Below are 17,607 nucleotides of genomic sequence, written 5' to 3' on the forward strand. Positions count from 1 at the left end.
GTTGGTTGGTTGATTGATTTGGCTTTTTTAAAGGGACAATCTTGTAATTAAACAGCAACAGAATGGCTGCCCAGAGACTTGATTTAGTAAACAGCTGAGGGATGGGTGCTGGAGAAATGTAACCACTCTCAAATTCATAGAGAAAGCTATTGTAGCAACCTTAACCCAAAACCTAGCGACCTCGTCAAGAAGTTCAGACATCTTGGCGTAACAGTTATAAGGTGTTGGCTGGACAGTCACTGGACCCAGGTTTGAGTTCAGCTCAGGGCTTCCCCCTGAATTCACTACACTATGAATACAAGGACTGGCCATCCATAAGGTCAAAATGCTAGTTTTCACCAGATTTTGATGCTCTACAGTGTTTGTTGACACAAGTTTATGTTTTGGTTTCTGATGGGGTTATACAAGCTTATGTTTTGGTTTCTGATGGGGTTATACAAGTTTATGTTTTGGTTTCTGATGGGGTTATACAAGCTTATGTTTTGGTTTCTGATGGGGTTATACAAGTTTATGTTTTGGTTTCTGATGGGGTTATACAAGTTTATGTTTTGGTTTCTGATGGGGTTCAAAACAGCTGAAACATTTGAGTCATTTCTAAGTTATATTCTTCAAGAATCAATAGCTATTATGGCTGACCCTATTTAGTCGTTTGTTCGGTCAGATTGTTTTAGTCGAACTGTCGCAAATATATACGTATGTACGTACAGTCACTGTGGCGTCGATGCACTTATTAATGAAGCCGTTGACTGATGTGGTAAACTCCTCAATGCCACCGGATGAATCCCTGAACATATTCCAGTCTGTTTTAGTGAAACAGTCCTGTAGCTGAGCATCCGCTTCATTGGACCACTTCCTTATTGAGCTGGTACTTCCTGTTTCAGGGTTTGCTTGTAGCAGGAATCAGTAGGATAGAGTTATGTTCATATTTACCAGATGGAGGATGAGGGAGAGCTTTGTATGTGTCTCTGTGTGTGGACTAAAAGTGATCTAGTTTTCCCTCTAGTCCCCCCTGATCTTACCAGATTCTGCTGTTCTGATCTAGTTTTTCCCTCTAGTCCCCCCTGATCTTACCAGACTCTGCTATTCTGATCTAGTTTTTCCCGTTAGTCCCCCCTGATCTTACCAGATTCTGCTGTTCTGATCTAGTTTTTCCCTCTAGTCCCCCCTGATCTTACCAGACTCTGCTGTTCTGATCTAGTTTTGACCTCTAGTCCCCCCTGATCTTACCAGACTCTGCTGTTCTGATCTAGTTTTTCCTTCTAGTCCCCCCTGATCTTACCAGACTCTGCGGTTCTGATCTAGTTTTTCTCTCTAGTCCCCCCTGATCTTACCAGACTCTGCTGTTCTGATCTAGTTTTTCCCTCTAGTCCCCCCTGATCTTACCAGACTCTGCTGTTCTGATCTAGTTTTCCCCTCTAGTCCCCCCTGATCTTACCAGACTCTGCCGTTCAATCCTGTCGATGCATAGAAAAACCAGCTAGATGTATATTGTCCTTGTTCAGCCATGACTCTGAGAAGCAGCTATATTATATTAGTATATTGCAGTTCTTAATGTTCCGTTGATAGGAGAGTCTCAAACAGACCTCGTCCAGTTTATTCTCCAGTGATTGCACATTCGCCAATAGAACTGAGGGTAGAGGAGATTTATTCACTCTAGGCTCATCAGGGTGCCCCCTGCGCCGGCCTCTATAGAACCTTCTTCGAGTATCGGGGATTTGGGCCTGATCCCGGACAATCAATATGTCTTTCTCCTCTGACTTATTGAAGTAAAAGTCCTCGTCCAAGTCAAGGTCAGTGAAAAGTGTTCTGATATCCAGAAGCTCTTTTCGGTCATAGGAAACAATGGCGGAAGCATTATGTACAAAACAAGTTATGATCAGCATAAAAAACCTCACAAAATACCAAATTGGTCAGGAGCCCATAAAACGTCCGCTTTCCAATGCAGCACCGTTCTAAAAACAATTTTCACGAATTAGACTACGTGAACAAGAAGCACAAGATATTTTAATGGATGTGAGATAATTACCTTCTCTGTAATATAGTATAGCTTTGAAATCGGGACATTATGTACTTTCGAGGAAAATAGACAGGTTTCTTGACTGGTTTTTAGAAGGGGTTTCGTGACTATTAGCTTAGCAAGCACGTGACGCAGCATGACAACGTGAACTCGATTGGTCGACAGTCTGTTGGACGGGCGTTAGATGTTTGGAAACTTTTGAAACTTTTCCAGAAAGTTTTTCCTTTAAAACATTTTGGTTTACTAGCCTGTTAAATTTGAATCGCATGACGCGTTTGCTCTCAGTTAATCATGTGCTTGTAGATATTTCAATTTCTACTGTTTTTTTGCGATTGGCTTTACGAGCTGTGCTGGCTGGAATTGCATGGAGTACCAGCGTTAGCCTACGTTGCCTCCATCATGCCGCCCAAAGTTAAAGGTTGGAGTAATGGAGAGAACAGTGTTTAACTGTGACAGGTACGTGATCTTTTACATCAATATAAATATGTCCACAAGCAATCGTTACAGCAACAGGAAAATAGCTTCAAGAGCCTTGTCCAAATACTGGTGGATTGAACTAACAACAGAAGGGACGATCTGACCAGAGAGGTCCAAGACCTTAAGAACAGTTTACAGTTCTCCCAGGGAGAGGTTCATGTCCTGAAAGAGACTTGCAGCAAGATGGCAACAAACTGTAAGTCCCTGTGAGATGACGTCATCACTGTCTGTGAATTATTATTACAGATGACATCATCACTGTCTGTGAATTATTATTACAGATGACGACATCACTGTCTGAATAATTATTACAGATGACATCATCACTGTCTGTGAATTATTATTACACATGACATCATCACTGTCTGTGAATTATTATTACAGATGACATCATCACTGTCTGAATAATTATTACAGATGACATCATCACTGTCTGTGAATTATTATTGCAGATGACTGGGGAAACAGACTATCAAGATCACGTGTCAAACACAAGGACCACCGGCCCAATCCGGTCCGTGACACATTTCTATATGACCCGCGCAGTTATTTGGGTTGTCAATTCAGTTTGGCCTGCTTCCATACCGCTCGTGATGTGCTGCACTACAAGTCCCAGAAAGCACTGCCAACGTTCTGTACGCCTAACGTCAGTGGATTGCCACAGACACACCCCTCTTCCCAGATCCACACACAGACCAACACACGAGCCAGCCAGTGTGCTGTATCATAACACTAATGGTATCTACCAGACTGAAAGTTTAAACATGTAGGCTTAACAATGAATAACCTAAAAACGAAACTATTTTATTTAACACATATTAAACCACTTTCTTTTTTAGGCACCAAACAATTTCTATATGCTGTAGACTTCCATTCATTTATTAGACTGGTACCGAACTACCTTCAGACCAGTCTTGTCAGGTTTCTGGGCCTCCTAAAGCAAAACAATGTAGGTGATCATATTAGTGTTGGAGCCCAAACTGTTTGGACGCAACAAACGTTTTTTTTTCCCGTGAGAAGACTGATTTTTACAACACCACTGTTGGGAGGAGTTTCTGCAACATATTGCATGTGCTTCGCCCTCGTGCGGCAATTTCAGCACAGAAAGGGGACTATATTCTAGCCTAGAGTCATCAATGTTACTACTCAAGTGAAAAAAATAAGACAAAATATGACTGTTGTTGATCACTGACTGTCATATTAAGACAATTGTCAAATAAGTTTATAAAAGCATTTAAATATTCATTACAGATGTAAATTGTTGTACAACATCATGGGGATCACCTTTCAGCTAAAATAAACAGTGGGTTTCTGCTGTTATGGGCCTTTAACCATCTGTCTGACTTTGTTGTTCACACAGGAGAGAGACGGGACAATCGTGGATCCTCTGGGGAGCCTCAACAACATCATGAAGCTGACGAGGCAGACAAGAGTCTTTCTACATCAGAACACCACAAGAAACACCAGCGGAAACCCACAGGGAAGAAATCTCATTACTGCTCTGACTGTGGGAAGAGTTACTCAAGATTAGATTCACTAAAAGTACACCAGAGAATTCACACAGGCGATACAGCTCATTGCTCTGATTGTGGGAAGAGATTCACCTCTTCAGCAGACCTAAAAAGACATGAGAGAATCCATACAGGAGAGAAGCCTTATAGCTGTGATCAATGTGGGAAGAGATTTACTCACTCAAGCTGTCTGAAGGTACATCAGAGAACACACACTGGAGAGAAGCCTTATAGCTGTGATCAATGTGAGAAGAGATTTGTTACATCTAGCCGTCTGACTATACACCAGAGAACACACACAGGAGAGAAACCTTATAGCTGTGATCAATGTGGGAAAGGTTTTAATGTTCGAAGCGGCCTGAAAACACACCAGACAACACACACAGGGGAGAAATCTTTTAGTTGCTCTGACTGTGGGAAGACCTTTTCAAAATTATATACATTACAATTACACCAGACAATTCACACTGGGGAGAAACTTTATAGCTGTAATCAATGTAGGAAGAGTTTTAATCACTCAAGCTTGCTGAAGGTACATCAGAGAACACACACAGGAGAGAAATCTTTTATAGCTGTGATCAATGTGGGAAGCGATGTGTTACATCTAGCAGACTGACTATACACCAGCGGACACACGAGAGAACCCTTGTAGCTGTAATCGATGTGGGAAGAGTTTTACTCAGCCAAACATCCTGATATCACACCAGAGAACACACATAGGAGAGACACCTCATAGCTGTGATCGATGTGGGAAGAGAAACGCTGGTAAAAGATCTCTGACTAAACATCAGAGAAAATACATGGAGTTGTTTCATGACATCAATACGATAATGTCACAATGTAGAATGTTTTAACATTGTAGTAGGAGTATTTTAATGATGTCACAATGTAGAATGTTTTAACATTGTAGTAGGAGTATTTTAATGATGTCACAATGTAGAATGTTTTAACATTGTAGTAGGAGTATTTTAATGATGTCACAATGTAGAACCCTAAACGTTTACATTTTTTAAAACATTTTAGTAATTTAGCAGACGCTCCTATCCAGAGCGACTTACAGTAGTGAATGCATACATTTCATAATTTTTTTTTCCCGTACTGGTCCCCCGTGGGAATCACAACCCTGGCGTTGCAAACACCATGCTCTACCAACTGAGCCACACGTTTGCCCCCTGTTCTATTGATTCCAGCATGATATGGATATTAGCCTCAGGGGGAAAATCCAGGCTCTGAATTGAAAGAGTCCTATTGATGTGACACAACAAGTGTTGTGTTACACTTACCACGTTGGCGACCCACTTGAATCAAAATGCAACTCTTCAAAATGTAGCTAGCTGTTCTCTACCAATTGTCCTCTAACCAGTGATGTACACATTATTCCCAGATTCCATGTGGTGTTTGAGCTGTTAGTTTTAACGGGACGTGCAACCTCATCTCCCTCCTCTCGCGCAATTGATTTCAACGTGATATTCGTATGAGTGATGACAAAAACGTGTTGCGTTTCTCTTCGTTTTGGGGACCCCTACATTTAAATGCATCACTCCAAAATGTAGCTGACTGTCTTCTGCAGGTTGTCCTCTAATCAGTGAGGTAAAATATATCTCCCGTTTCCATGTGTTTGTTTAGTTGTGTTAGTTTCAACAGCACGTACAACCTGATTTCCCCCCATCAGTGATTTATTGTTACAACAGTGTTTTTGGTGGTTGTGCAGTTTTATAAGGTGGTTGTTTAAAAAAATACAAGTAATATGATTACTATTGTGTTTGTGTTGATAGTACATTTTATGTTTAGGTTTTCAATATATCACAAACTGCCTCTTCATGTTGGTTATTGATTTGGACACGTTATAACTGTGTTTTGACATTGGGCTCCTCCCACATAGCAAAATGTCGTTGAAAAGAAGACTGCCCTGACATCCAATCTACGTTTTTTTTTCATATTTACATTTCATGTAACATTAATCATAATTATTATTTATCCAACCAACTGACCATTTTTTGGTACAATTATATTGTTTACAAAGAATGGAATAAAACAAGCTTATATTTTTGGTTGGATATTACGTCCTATTCTTACTATTTTAATCAATGTCATTTCCTTAGAATGCTCATTAGTATTTCAGTTTTTATTGCTATTCTTGAGTGTTTATCCTCTTATGTTTGTTGTGGTGTAAATATTTAGTGTCGTTTTTATTCGTTTTTCTTACTTTTTTTCCTGTGAAGCGCATTGCGTTGCATCCATGTCTGAAATGTGCTGTCTACTGTAAGTCGCTCTGGATAAGAGCGTCTGCTAAATGACTAAAATGTAAAATGTATAAATAAAGCTTGATTTGATTTGAACATATTGTAAAACAAATGAACCCAACCACCGACCAATCAACAGACTCTATCAAAACCAATGATGAAATATGTGCAAAAGCAACACAAATCTTGGTCCATCTCAGTATATATTCAGTGTATCTTCCACTATGTCTAAATAGTGCATAGTATGTAAGTTCCTTATCACTTTTCAACCAATCCAGTACATTTTTGTTGAACATTTTGAAATTGTAGTGTAATATAGAAATACTCATCAACTGGCTGAGTCACCATTTAGTTTGGAAATGATCCAACCATTATGTAAGTTGGTGGAAATGATCCAACCATTATGTAGGTTGGTGGAAATGATCCAACCATTATGTAAGTTGGTGGAAATGATCCAACCATTATGTAGCTTGGTGGACATGATCCATCCATTATGTAGGTTGGTGGAAATGATCCAACCATTATGTAGGTTGGTGGAAATGATCCAACCATTATGTAGCTTGGTGGACATGATCCATCCATTATGTAGGTTGGTGGAAATCCCCATTGACTGGATGAGGGGTCTACATTACACTCAGTGCCCTCCACTAATATTGACACTAAATATGAGCAAAACGTTTATCCTCTTGGTCTTTAATTCAAAATATTCACAAAAATCTAACCTTTAATTAAAGTCACATAATTAGAAGAAATACATTCTTATCAAATATACACTGCTCAAAAAATAAAGGGAACACTTAAACAACACAATGTAACTCCAAGTCAATCACACTTCTGTGAAATCAAACTGTCCACTTAGGAAGCAACACTGATTGACAATAAATTTCACATGCTGTTGTGCAAATGGAATAGACAACAGGTGTAAATTATAGGCAATAAGCAAGAAACCCCCAATAAAGGAGTGGTTCAGCAGGTGGTGACCACAGACCACTTCTCAGTTCCTATGCTTCCTGGCTGATGTTTTGGTCACTTTTGAATGCTGGCGGTGCTTTCCCTCTAGTGGTAGCATGAGACAGAGTCTACAACCCACACAAGTGGCTCAGGTAGTGCAGCTCATCCAGGATGGCACATCAATGTGAGCTGTGGCAAGAAGGTTTGCTGTGTCTGTCAGCGTAGTGTCCAGAGCATGGAGGCGCTACCAGGAGACAGGCCAGTACATCAGGAGACGTGGAGGAGGCCGTAGGAGGGCAACAACCCAGCAGCAGGACCGCTACCTCCTCCTTTGTGCAAGGAGGAGCAGGAGGAGCACTGCCAGAGCCCTGCAAAATGACCTCCAGCAGGCCACAAATGTGCATGTGTCTGCTCAAACGGTCAGAAACAGACTCCATGAGGGTGGTATGAGGGCCCGACGTCCACAGGAGGGGGTTGTGCTTACAGCCCAACACCGTGCAGGACGTTTGGCATTTGCCAGAGAACACCAAGATTGGCAAATTCGCCACTGGCGCCCTGTGCTCTTCACAGATGAAAGCAGGTTCACACTGAGCACGTGACAGATGTGACAGAGTCTGGAGACGCCGTGGAGAACGTTCTGCTGCCTGCAACATCCTCCAGCATGACCGGTTTGGCGGTGGGTCAGTCATGGTGTGGGGTGGCATTTCTTTGGGGGGCCGCACAGCCCTCCATGTGCTCGCCAGAGGTAGCCTGACTGCCATTAGGCACCGAGATGAGATCCTCAGACCCCTTGTGAGACCATATGCTTGTGCGGTTGGCCTTGGGTTCCTCCTAATGCAAGACAATGCTAGACCTCATGTGGCTGGAGTGTGTCAGCAGTTCCTGCAAGAGGAAGGCATTGATGCTATGGACTGGCCCGCCCGTTCCCCAGACCTGAATCCAATTGAGCACATCTGGGACATCATGTCTCGCTCCATCCACCAACGCCACGTTGCACCACAGACTGTCCAGGAGTTGGCGGATGCTTTAGTCCAGGTCTGGGAGGAGATCCCTCAGGAGACCATCCGCCACCTCATCAGGAGCATGCCCAGGCGTTGTAGGGAGGTCATACAGGCACGTGGAGGCCACACACACTACTGAGCCTCATTTTCACTTGTTTTAAGGACATTACATCAAAGTTGGATCAGCCTGTAGTGTGGTTTTCCACTTTAATTTTGAGTGTGACTCCAAATCCAGACATCCATGGGTTGATAAATTGGATTTCCATTGATTATTTTTGTGTGATTTTGTTGTCAGCACATTCAACTATGTAAAGAAAAAAGTATTTAATAGGATTATTTCTTTCATTCAGATCTAGGATGTGTTGTTTAAGTGTTACCTTCATTTTTTTGAGCAGTGTATGTGTGGCACAATTATTGGCACCCCTTCCTTCAATACTTTGTGCAACTTCCCTTTGCCAAGATAACATCTCTGACTGAGTCTTCTCCTATAATGCGTAATGAGGTTGGAGAACACATGGCAAGGGATCTGAGACCATTCCCCCATACAGAATCTCTCCAGATGCTGAGGTCTACACTTGTTGACTCTCCTCTTCAGCTCATCCCACAGGTTTTCTATGGGGTTTATGTCAGGGGACTGGGATGGCCATGGCAAAACCTTGATTCTGTGGTCAGTGAACCATTTTTGGGTTGATTTTGAGGTGTTCTTTGGATCATTGTCCTGCTGGAAGATCCAACCACGGCCCAGTTTAAGCTTCCTAGCAGAGGCAGTCAGGTTTTGGTTTAATATCTGCTGGTACTTGATGGAGTCCATGATAATATGTTTCCTAACAAGTTGTCCAGGGCCTTTGGAAGAAAAACAGCCCCACAACATCAAAGATCCACCACCATAGTTCACAGTGGGGATGAGGTACTTTTCTGCATGGATATCTTTCTGTCTACGCCAAACCCACCTCTGGTGTTTGTCTCCAAAAAGCTATATTTTGGTCTCATCTGAACATAGAACCCGGTCCAATTGAAAGTTCCAGTAACGTTTGGCAAACTGTAGGCGCTTGAGTTTGTTGTTTGATGACAGCAAAGGATTTTTTCATGTCAACCATCCCAAACAACTTGTGGTTACGTAGGTGGCGTCTGATCGTAGTTTTGGAGACTTTCTGACGCCAAGACCCAACTAACGTCTGCAATTGTCCAGCTGTTATCCTTAGAGATTGTTTTGGCCACTCTAACCATCCTCCTCACTGTGTGTGGGGTCAATATAGACACGTCTTCTTTCAAGCCGATTGTTAACATATTCAGTTGCTTTAAACTTCTTAATTATTGCCCTGATTGTGGAAATGGCCATTTTCAACCGTTGCGCTATGGGAACTTGGCCTGTGTCAGCTCATATTTATACCCCAGTGAAACAGGAAGTCATGGCTTACCACGTAAGTGTTCCTAATTACTCAGGTGAATTTAAAAAACGTAAAATATGAATTTTAATATACATCTGTTAGATTTTACTAATAAGAATTTCTCGGGGTGCCAATAATTGTGGCACACGTTTCGGAGAAAACTTTTTTTTTTTTCAACCATTTTACTTCAATTAAAGGCTCAATTTGTGTGAATATTTTTGAGTGAAACACCAAGAGTATAAACAGCAAATACATTGTTTTCACAGCCCGATTTTGCTCATATTTACCAAGAGTGCCAATATTAGTGGAGGGCACTGTAGATGTGTAATAATGATGTTGAATAATAATAATAAACTACATTGATCAATCTGACTCCATTATCATGTGAGTGCTATAGGGCCCATAATAGAATCCAGTGGATATAGCCAAGGTTGTGAGCCTTGCGTCACCACTCAGAATATTTTAATATGCAAGTGTCTAGGTTTACCATTATGCAATTTCTTCAGAGGCCGAGGAACAAGGAGCTAATATCTTGCAATTGATGTATTAGCATTAAATGATTGAGCAGAGATGCACAGTTAGAGACCGAGCATATATGCTATGAGAGATGTTAGAGACTGTGCATATATGCTTATACAGTGCCTTCAGAAAGTATTTAGACCCCTTGACTTTTTCCACATTTTGTAACGTTACAGCCTTATTCTAAAATTGTCAATACCCCATAATGACAAAGCAAAAACAGATTTGAGATATTTTGCAAAATAAAAAAATAAAAGTCAAAATCACAATTACATTATTCGGACCATTTAAGTATTCAAGTATTCAGACCATTTACTCAGTACTTTGTTGAAGCACCTTTTAGCAGCGATTACAGCCTTGAGTCTTCTTTGGTATGATGCTACAAGCTTTGCACACCTGTATTTGGGAAGTTTCTCCCATTTTTCTCTGCAGATCCTCTCAAGCTCTGTCAGGTTGGATGGGGAGCGTCGTTGTACAGCTATTTTCAGGTCTCCAGAGATGTTTGATTGGGTTCAAGTCTGGGCTCTGGCTGGGCAACTCAAGGACATTCAGAGAAATCCTGAGACACCTTTGATAATTGTCTCCGTACTCAAGAAATGGTGAAACACTATTTATTTATTTATTTTTTAAACCTTTATTTAACTAGGCAAGTCAGTTAAGAACAAATTCTTATTTACAATGACAGCCTACCCCGGCCAAACCCGGACAACACTGGGCCAAATTGTGCGCCGCCTTATGGGACTCTCAATCACGGCCGGATGTGATACAGCCTGGAATGGAACCAGGGACTGTAGTGACGCCTCTTGCACTGAGATGCAGTGCCTTAGAACACTCGGGAGCCCCACTATTTGTGATGGTGTCCTTTGTTCCAATGTATCTGTATGAATCGTCCATTTCTCTCAGTCATAGTTAGTAGAATAATGAATGGATTGGTAAGATTTTAGAAGGTTAGTAGGAAAGTGAATCATGTAAACCATTTACATGTACTCACATTCATGTGAACATTTAGTATTTGAAACTCAAACATTCATTTCGAACATTCGTGAGACGCAGAAAAAGTGAAAAGATGCTGGAGTGCTTGACGCCATCTGTCAAGCATGGTGGAGGCAATGTGATTGTCTGGGGGTGCTTTGGTGGTGGGAGATTTGTACAGGGTAAAAGGGATTTTGAAGAAGGAAGGCTATCTACTATTATTCTGACAGGGACAGGCTATCACTCCATTTTGCAACACTTAATTGGACCCAATTTCCTCCTACACCAGGACAATGACCCAAAGCACAGCTCCAAACTACACAATAACTATTTAGGGAAGAAGCAGTCAGCTGGTATTCTGGTCTATAATGGAGTGGCCAGCACAGTCACCGGATCACAACCCTATTGAGCTGTTGTGGGAGCAGCTTGACCGTATAGTACGTAAGAAGTGCCCATCAAGCCAATCACACTTGTGGGAGGTGCTTCAGGAAGCATGGGGTGAAATCTCTTCAGATTACCTCAACAAATTGACAACTAGAATGCCAAAGGTCTGCAAGGCTGTAATTGCTGCAAATGGAGGATTCTTTGACGAACGCAAAGTTTGAAGGACACAATTATTATTTCAAATAAAAATCTTTATTTATAACCTTGTCAACGTCTTGACTATATTTCCTATTCATTTTGCAACACATTTCATGCATGTTTTCATGGAAAACAAGGACATTTCTAAGTGACCCCAAACTTTTGAACGGTAATGTACATGCTATTCTGCATTTATTTTTGGTTATAATCATGTTACAATGCTGAATGTACAAAACATTAGGAACACCTGCTCTTTCCATGACATAGACTGACTGGTGAATCCAGTTGAAAGCTATTGATGTCACTTGTTAAATCCACTTCACACAGTGTATATGAAGGGGAGGAGACGGGTTAAAGAAGTATTTTTAAGCCTTGAGGCAGTTGAGGCAGTGTGTATGTGTGCCATTCAGAGGGTGAATGGGCAAGACAAAAGATTTAAGTGCCTTTGAATTGTCACGTCCTGGCCAGTATAAGGGTTAATTGTTATTGTAGTTTGGTCAGGACGTGACAGAGGGTATTTGTTTTATGTGGTTCAGGGTGGTGTGTTTGTTAAAAGGGTGTTTGAATAAGTATTCCGGGGTTTTTGGGCACTGTTTGGTTTTCATGTATTTCTATGTTTAGTCTAGTGTGTGTGGTTCTATGTTGAGTTAATTGGGGTTGGACTTCCAATTGAAGGCAGCTGTTTGGTGTTGCCTTTGATTGGAAGTCCCATATTAGTTGGGTGTGTTTGTCTTGTATTTTGTGGGAGATTGTTCTGTGTTTAGCCTTGTGCCTTACCAGACTGTTTTTGTTGATCGTTCGTGTTTTGTTATTTTTGTACGTTCATTTTTGAAAGTAAATAAACATCAAGATGAGCCTGCACAAACCTGCTGCGTTTTGGTCTACCTTTTCAGACGACGATTTCGCATTATCGTCAGAAGACAAAGATAATTGTGACATGAATGGGATATGGTAGTAGGTGCCAGGCTCACCGGTTTGAGTGTGTCAAGAACCATCCAAAGGACATCCAGCCAACTTGACACAATTGTAGGAAGCATTGGAGTCAACATGTGCCAGCATCCCTGTGGAATACATTTGACACCTTGTAGAGTCCATGCCCAGATGAATTGAGGCTGTAAAAGGGGGTGCTACTCAATATTAGGAAGGTGTTCTTAATGTTTTGTATATTCAGTGTACAGTTGAAGTCGGAAGTTTACATACACTTAGGTTGGTTTACATACACTTAGGTTTTTCAACCACTGCACAAATTTCTTGTTAACAAACTATACTTTTGGCAAGTCGGTTAGGACATTTACTTCGTGCATGACACAAGTATTTTTTCCAACAATAGTTTACAGACAGATTATTTCACTTATAATTCACTGTATCACAATTCCAGTGGGTCAGAAGTTTACATACACTAAGTTGACTGTGCCTTTAAACAGCTTGGAAAATTCCAGAAAATTATGTCATGGCTTTAGAAGCTTCTGTTAGGCTAATTGACATAATTTGAGTCAATTGGAGGTGTAGCTGTGGATGTATTTCAAGGCTTACCTTCAAACTCAGTGCCTCTTTGCTTGACATCATGGGAAAATCAAAAGAAATCAGCCAAGACCTCAGAAAAAAATTGTAGACCTCCACAAGTCTGGATCATCCTTGGGAGCAATTTCCAAACGACTGAAGGTACCACGCTCATCTGTACAAACAATAGTACGGAAGTATAAACACCATGGGACCATGCAGCCGTCATACCGCTCAGGAAGGAAACGCGTTTTGTCTCCTAGAGATGAACGTACTTTGGTGTGAATTGTGCAAATCAATCCCAGAACAACAGCAAAGGACCTTGTGAAGATGCTGGAGGAAACAGGTACAAAAGTATCTATATCCACAGTAAAACAAGTCCTATATCGACATAACCTGAAAGGCCGCTCAGCAAGGAAGAAGCCACTGCTCCAAAACCGCCATAAAAAAGCCAGACAACGGTATGCAACTGCACATGGGGACAAAGATCGTAATTTTTGGAGAAATGTCCTCTGGTCTGATAAAACAAAAATAGAACAGTTTGGCCATAATGACCATCATGATGTTTGGAGGAAAAAGGGGGAGGCTTGCAAGCCGAAGAACACCATCCCAACCGTGTAGCACAGAGGTGGCAGCATCATGTTGTGGGGGTGCTTTGCTGCAGGAGGGACTGGTGCACTTCACAAAATAGATGGCATCATGAGAATGGAAGATTATGTGGATATATTGAAGCAACATCTCAAGACATCAGTCAGGAAGTTATAGCTTGGTCGCAAATGGGTCTTCCAAATGGACAATGACCCCAAGCATACATCCAAAGTCGTGGCAAAATGGCCTAAGGACAACCAAGTCAAGGTACTGGAGTGGCCATCACAAAGCCCTGACCTCAATCCTATAGAACATATTTGGGCAGAACTGAAAAAGCGTGTGCGAGCAAGGAGGCCTACAAACCTGACTCAGTTACACCAGCTCTGTCAGGAGGAATGGTTCAAAATTCACCCAACTTATTGTGGGAAGCTTGTGGAAGGCTGCCCGAAATGTTTGACCCAAGTTAACAATTTAAAGGCGATGCTACCAAATACTAATTGAGCGTATGTAAACTTCTGACCCACTGGGAATGTGATGAAAGAAATAAAAGCTGAAATAAATCATTCTCTCTGCTATTATTCTGACAGGGACAGGGAATTTTTACTAGGATTAAATGTCTGGAATTGTGAAAAACGTAGTTTAAATGTATTTGGCTAAGATGTATGCAAACTTCCGACTTCAACTGTATGTTCAAACTATTGTCACCAATCAACTGCATTACACTGAAAATAATAAAATTTCAGATGCTAATCTGGTCGACGACATTAGCTAGCTAAATTGGTTAGCTAACAAAACCCATTATGATGGTAAGCTAGCATGCTAGCTAGCCTGACTGCTACTTCAGTAATAATTGTTTGCAACAATAACAGCTGAGTTTAATGTCTTAAACAGTCCAAAACAACATATACTGTAAGCATGTTAGAAAAAAAACAATTATTATGAAATGTACATGGAAAATGCAAATCACTACAGAATCCGTCTAGCTGGTTACACTTTCCTTGTTCCTTGTTCTGTACAGTGGCTTTCCTTGTTCCTTGTTCTGTACAGTGGCTTTCCTTGTTCCTTGTTCTGTACAGTGGCTTTCCTTGTTCCTTGTTCCTTGTTCTGTACAGTGACGTTCCTTGTTCCTTGTTCTGTACAGTGGCTTTCCTTGTTCCTTGTTCTGTACAGTGACTTTCCTTGTTCCTTGTTCTGTAAAGTGACTTTCCTTGTTCCTTGTTCTGTACAGTGGCTTTCCTTGTTCCTTGTTCTGTACAGTGACTTTCCTTGTTCCTTGTTCTGTAAAGTGACTTTCCTTGTTCCTTGTTCTGTACAGTGGCTTTCCTTGTTCCTTGTTCTGTACAGTGGCTTTCCTTGTTCCTTGTTCTGTACAGTGGCTTTCCTTGTTCCTTGTTCTGTACAGTGGCTTTCCTTGTTCCTTGTTCTGTACAGTGACTTTCCTTGTTCCTTGTTCTGTACAGTGGCTTTCCTTGACAGAGATGTCCTTGCATCCAGAAAACTAGACATCCCTCTCTCCTCAAGATGTTTCGCTCTTTCAACAAGATGTCCCTTTCAACATCCCCTCTAGGGCTCCCCTAGTGGTCAATGATAACAGTACAAACCCCTCTCTCCCCTTTCAACGAGATGTCCCTTTCAACATCCCCTCTAGGGCTCCCCTAGTGGTCAATGATAACAGTACAAACCCCTCTCTCCCCTTTCAACGGGATGTCCCTTTGAACATCCCCTCTAGGGCTCCCCTAGTGGTCAATGATAGCAGTACAAACCCCTCTCTCCCTTTTCAATGGTGACGTCCAGCTCAACATCCATTCAACGGCTCTCCTAGTGGTCAAAGCTGAGCGGTACACATCCCCCCACTCAGAGAAGTCTCGCTCTTTCAACAGGATGTCCAGGTGCTCAGTACGGAAGGTCTTTGTCTTCCTCAGAGTTATAGCTGCCCCTCTGTCTGCAGATGGAAGGAGCCGAGATTTGGGACGTAAGGGGAGGATTACTTTGATGGACTTTATAGCAGAAATGAATGAAGTGTTGATGAAGAGTCTAATAAAAACCATGAGCTGGGCTTTTTTTCCCCCAAAACGTTGGTAGAGGTTCTGACTAATGGTGAGTAAACTGAGGGCTATAAAAATTAAATAAATATAATTTATTGGGTAAACCACCAATGTTTCGGCATCACCCTGAAGAAGGCACAGTGATGTGCCTTACAGTGAAATGCTTGCTTACAAGCCCTTAACCAACAATGCAGTTTTAAGAAAATACCAAAAAAGTAAGAGATAATAATAACAAATCATTAAAGAGCAGCAGTAAATAGCAATAGCGGGGCTATATACAGGGGGTGTCATGCCTGCTCCCGCTCTCCCCACCCAGCGATTGAGGGTGCCAGGCTCCCCAGCATTGCACACTCCTGCCACCATCATTACGCACACCTGCCTTCCCCCCGTCACGCGCATCAGCGATTATTGGACTCACTTGGACTCTATCCCCTCTGTCATTACCTTCCCTATATATATGTCTGGTTCCCCGCTCTGTTCCCTGCTTCAGCACTGTATGTCGTATGTCGTTGTTTACCCGTGTGCTGACGCTTTGCCTGTCTTGTTACATGTTTGTTCCTGATTAAATGTTGACTCCCCATACCTGCTTCTCATCTCCAGCGTTGGTCCTTACAGGGGGTGAATCAATGTACAGAGTCAATGTGCGGGGGCACCGGTGTCGAGGTAATTGGGGTAAGATGTACATGTAGGTAGAGTTATTAAAGTGACTATAAATAGATAGTAACAGAGAGTAGCAGCAGCGTAGAAGAAGGGGCTGGGGGGTGGGGCAATGCCAATAGTCTGGGTGGTCATTTGATTGGGTGTTCAGGAGTCTTATTGCTTGAGGGATGAAGCTGTTTAGAAGCCTCTTGGACCTAGACTTGGCTCTGCTTTCTGTGCGGTAGCAGAGAGAACAGTCTATGACTAGGGTGGCTGGAGTCTGACAATTTTTAGGGCCTTCCTCTGACACCGCCTGGTATAGAGGTCCTGGATGGCAGGAAGCTTGGCCCTGGTGATGTACTGGGCCATACGCACTACCCTCTGTAATGCCATGCGGTCGGAGGCTGAGCAGTTGCCATACCAGGCAGGGATGCAACCAGTCAGGATGCTCTCGTTGGTGCAGCTGTAAAACCATCTGAGGATCTGAGGACCCATTGCCAAATCTTTTTAGTCTCATCAAGGAGGAATAGGTTTTGTCGTGTCCTCTTCATGACTGTCTTGGTGTGCTTGAACCATGTTAGTTTGTTGGTGATGTGGACGCCAAAGAATTTGAAGCTTTCAACTTGCTCCACTACAGCCCCGTCAATGAGAATGGGGCCGTGCTCTGTCCTCCTTTTACTGTAGATCATAATCAGCTCCTTTGTCTTGATCACGTTGAGCTGTAGTCAATGAATAGCATTCTCACATAGGTGTTTCTTTTGTCCAGGTGTGAAAGGGCAGTGTGGAGGGCAGTAGAGAGTGCATCATCTGTGGATCTGTTGGTGCAGTATGCAAATTAGAGTGGGTCTAGGGTTTCTGGGATAATGTTGTCGATGTGAGCCATGACCAGCCTTTCAAAGCATTTCATGATTAGAGACATGAGTGCTACGGGTTGGTAGTCATTTAGGCAGGTTACTTTAGTGTTCTTGGGCACAAGGACTATGGTGGTCGGATTGAAACATGTTGGTATTACAGACTCCGACAGGGAGAGGTTGTAAATGTCAGTGAAGACACTTACCAGTTGGTCAGTGACTGATGTGGTGTACTCCTCAATGCCATCGGAAGAATCCCGGAACATATTCCAGTCTGTGATAGCAAAACAGTCCTGTAGTTTAGCATCTGCTTCATCTGACCA

The 17,607-nt window shown here is 42.1% G+C and overlaps 1 protein-coding gene across 1 annotated transcript; it reads left to right on the top strand.

Moving 5' to 3' along the window:
- Positions 1 to 3,763: 3,763 nt before the first annotated feature.
- LOC115178153 (zinc finger protein 239-like) lies at positions 3,764 to 4,873 on the top strand (the record flags this gene model as incomplete). The annotated part of the gene is made up of 1 exon (XM_029739194.1): positions 3,764 to 4,873. A coding segment is annotated over one exon (858 nt), but the record flags the coding sequence as incomplete, so codon positions are not given.
- Positions 4,874 to 17,607: the final 12,734 nt, after the last annotated feature.

Source organism: Salmo trutta, chromosome 38 (assembly GCF_901001165.1).
Source record: "Salmo trutta chromosome 38, fSalTru1.1, whole genome shotgun sequence".
In the NCBI taxonomy this organism is placed as follows: domain Eukaryota; kingdom Metazoa; phylum Chordata; class Actinopteri; order Salmoniformes; family Salmonidae; genus Salmo; species Salmo trutta.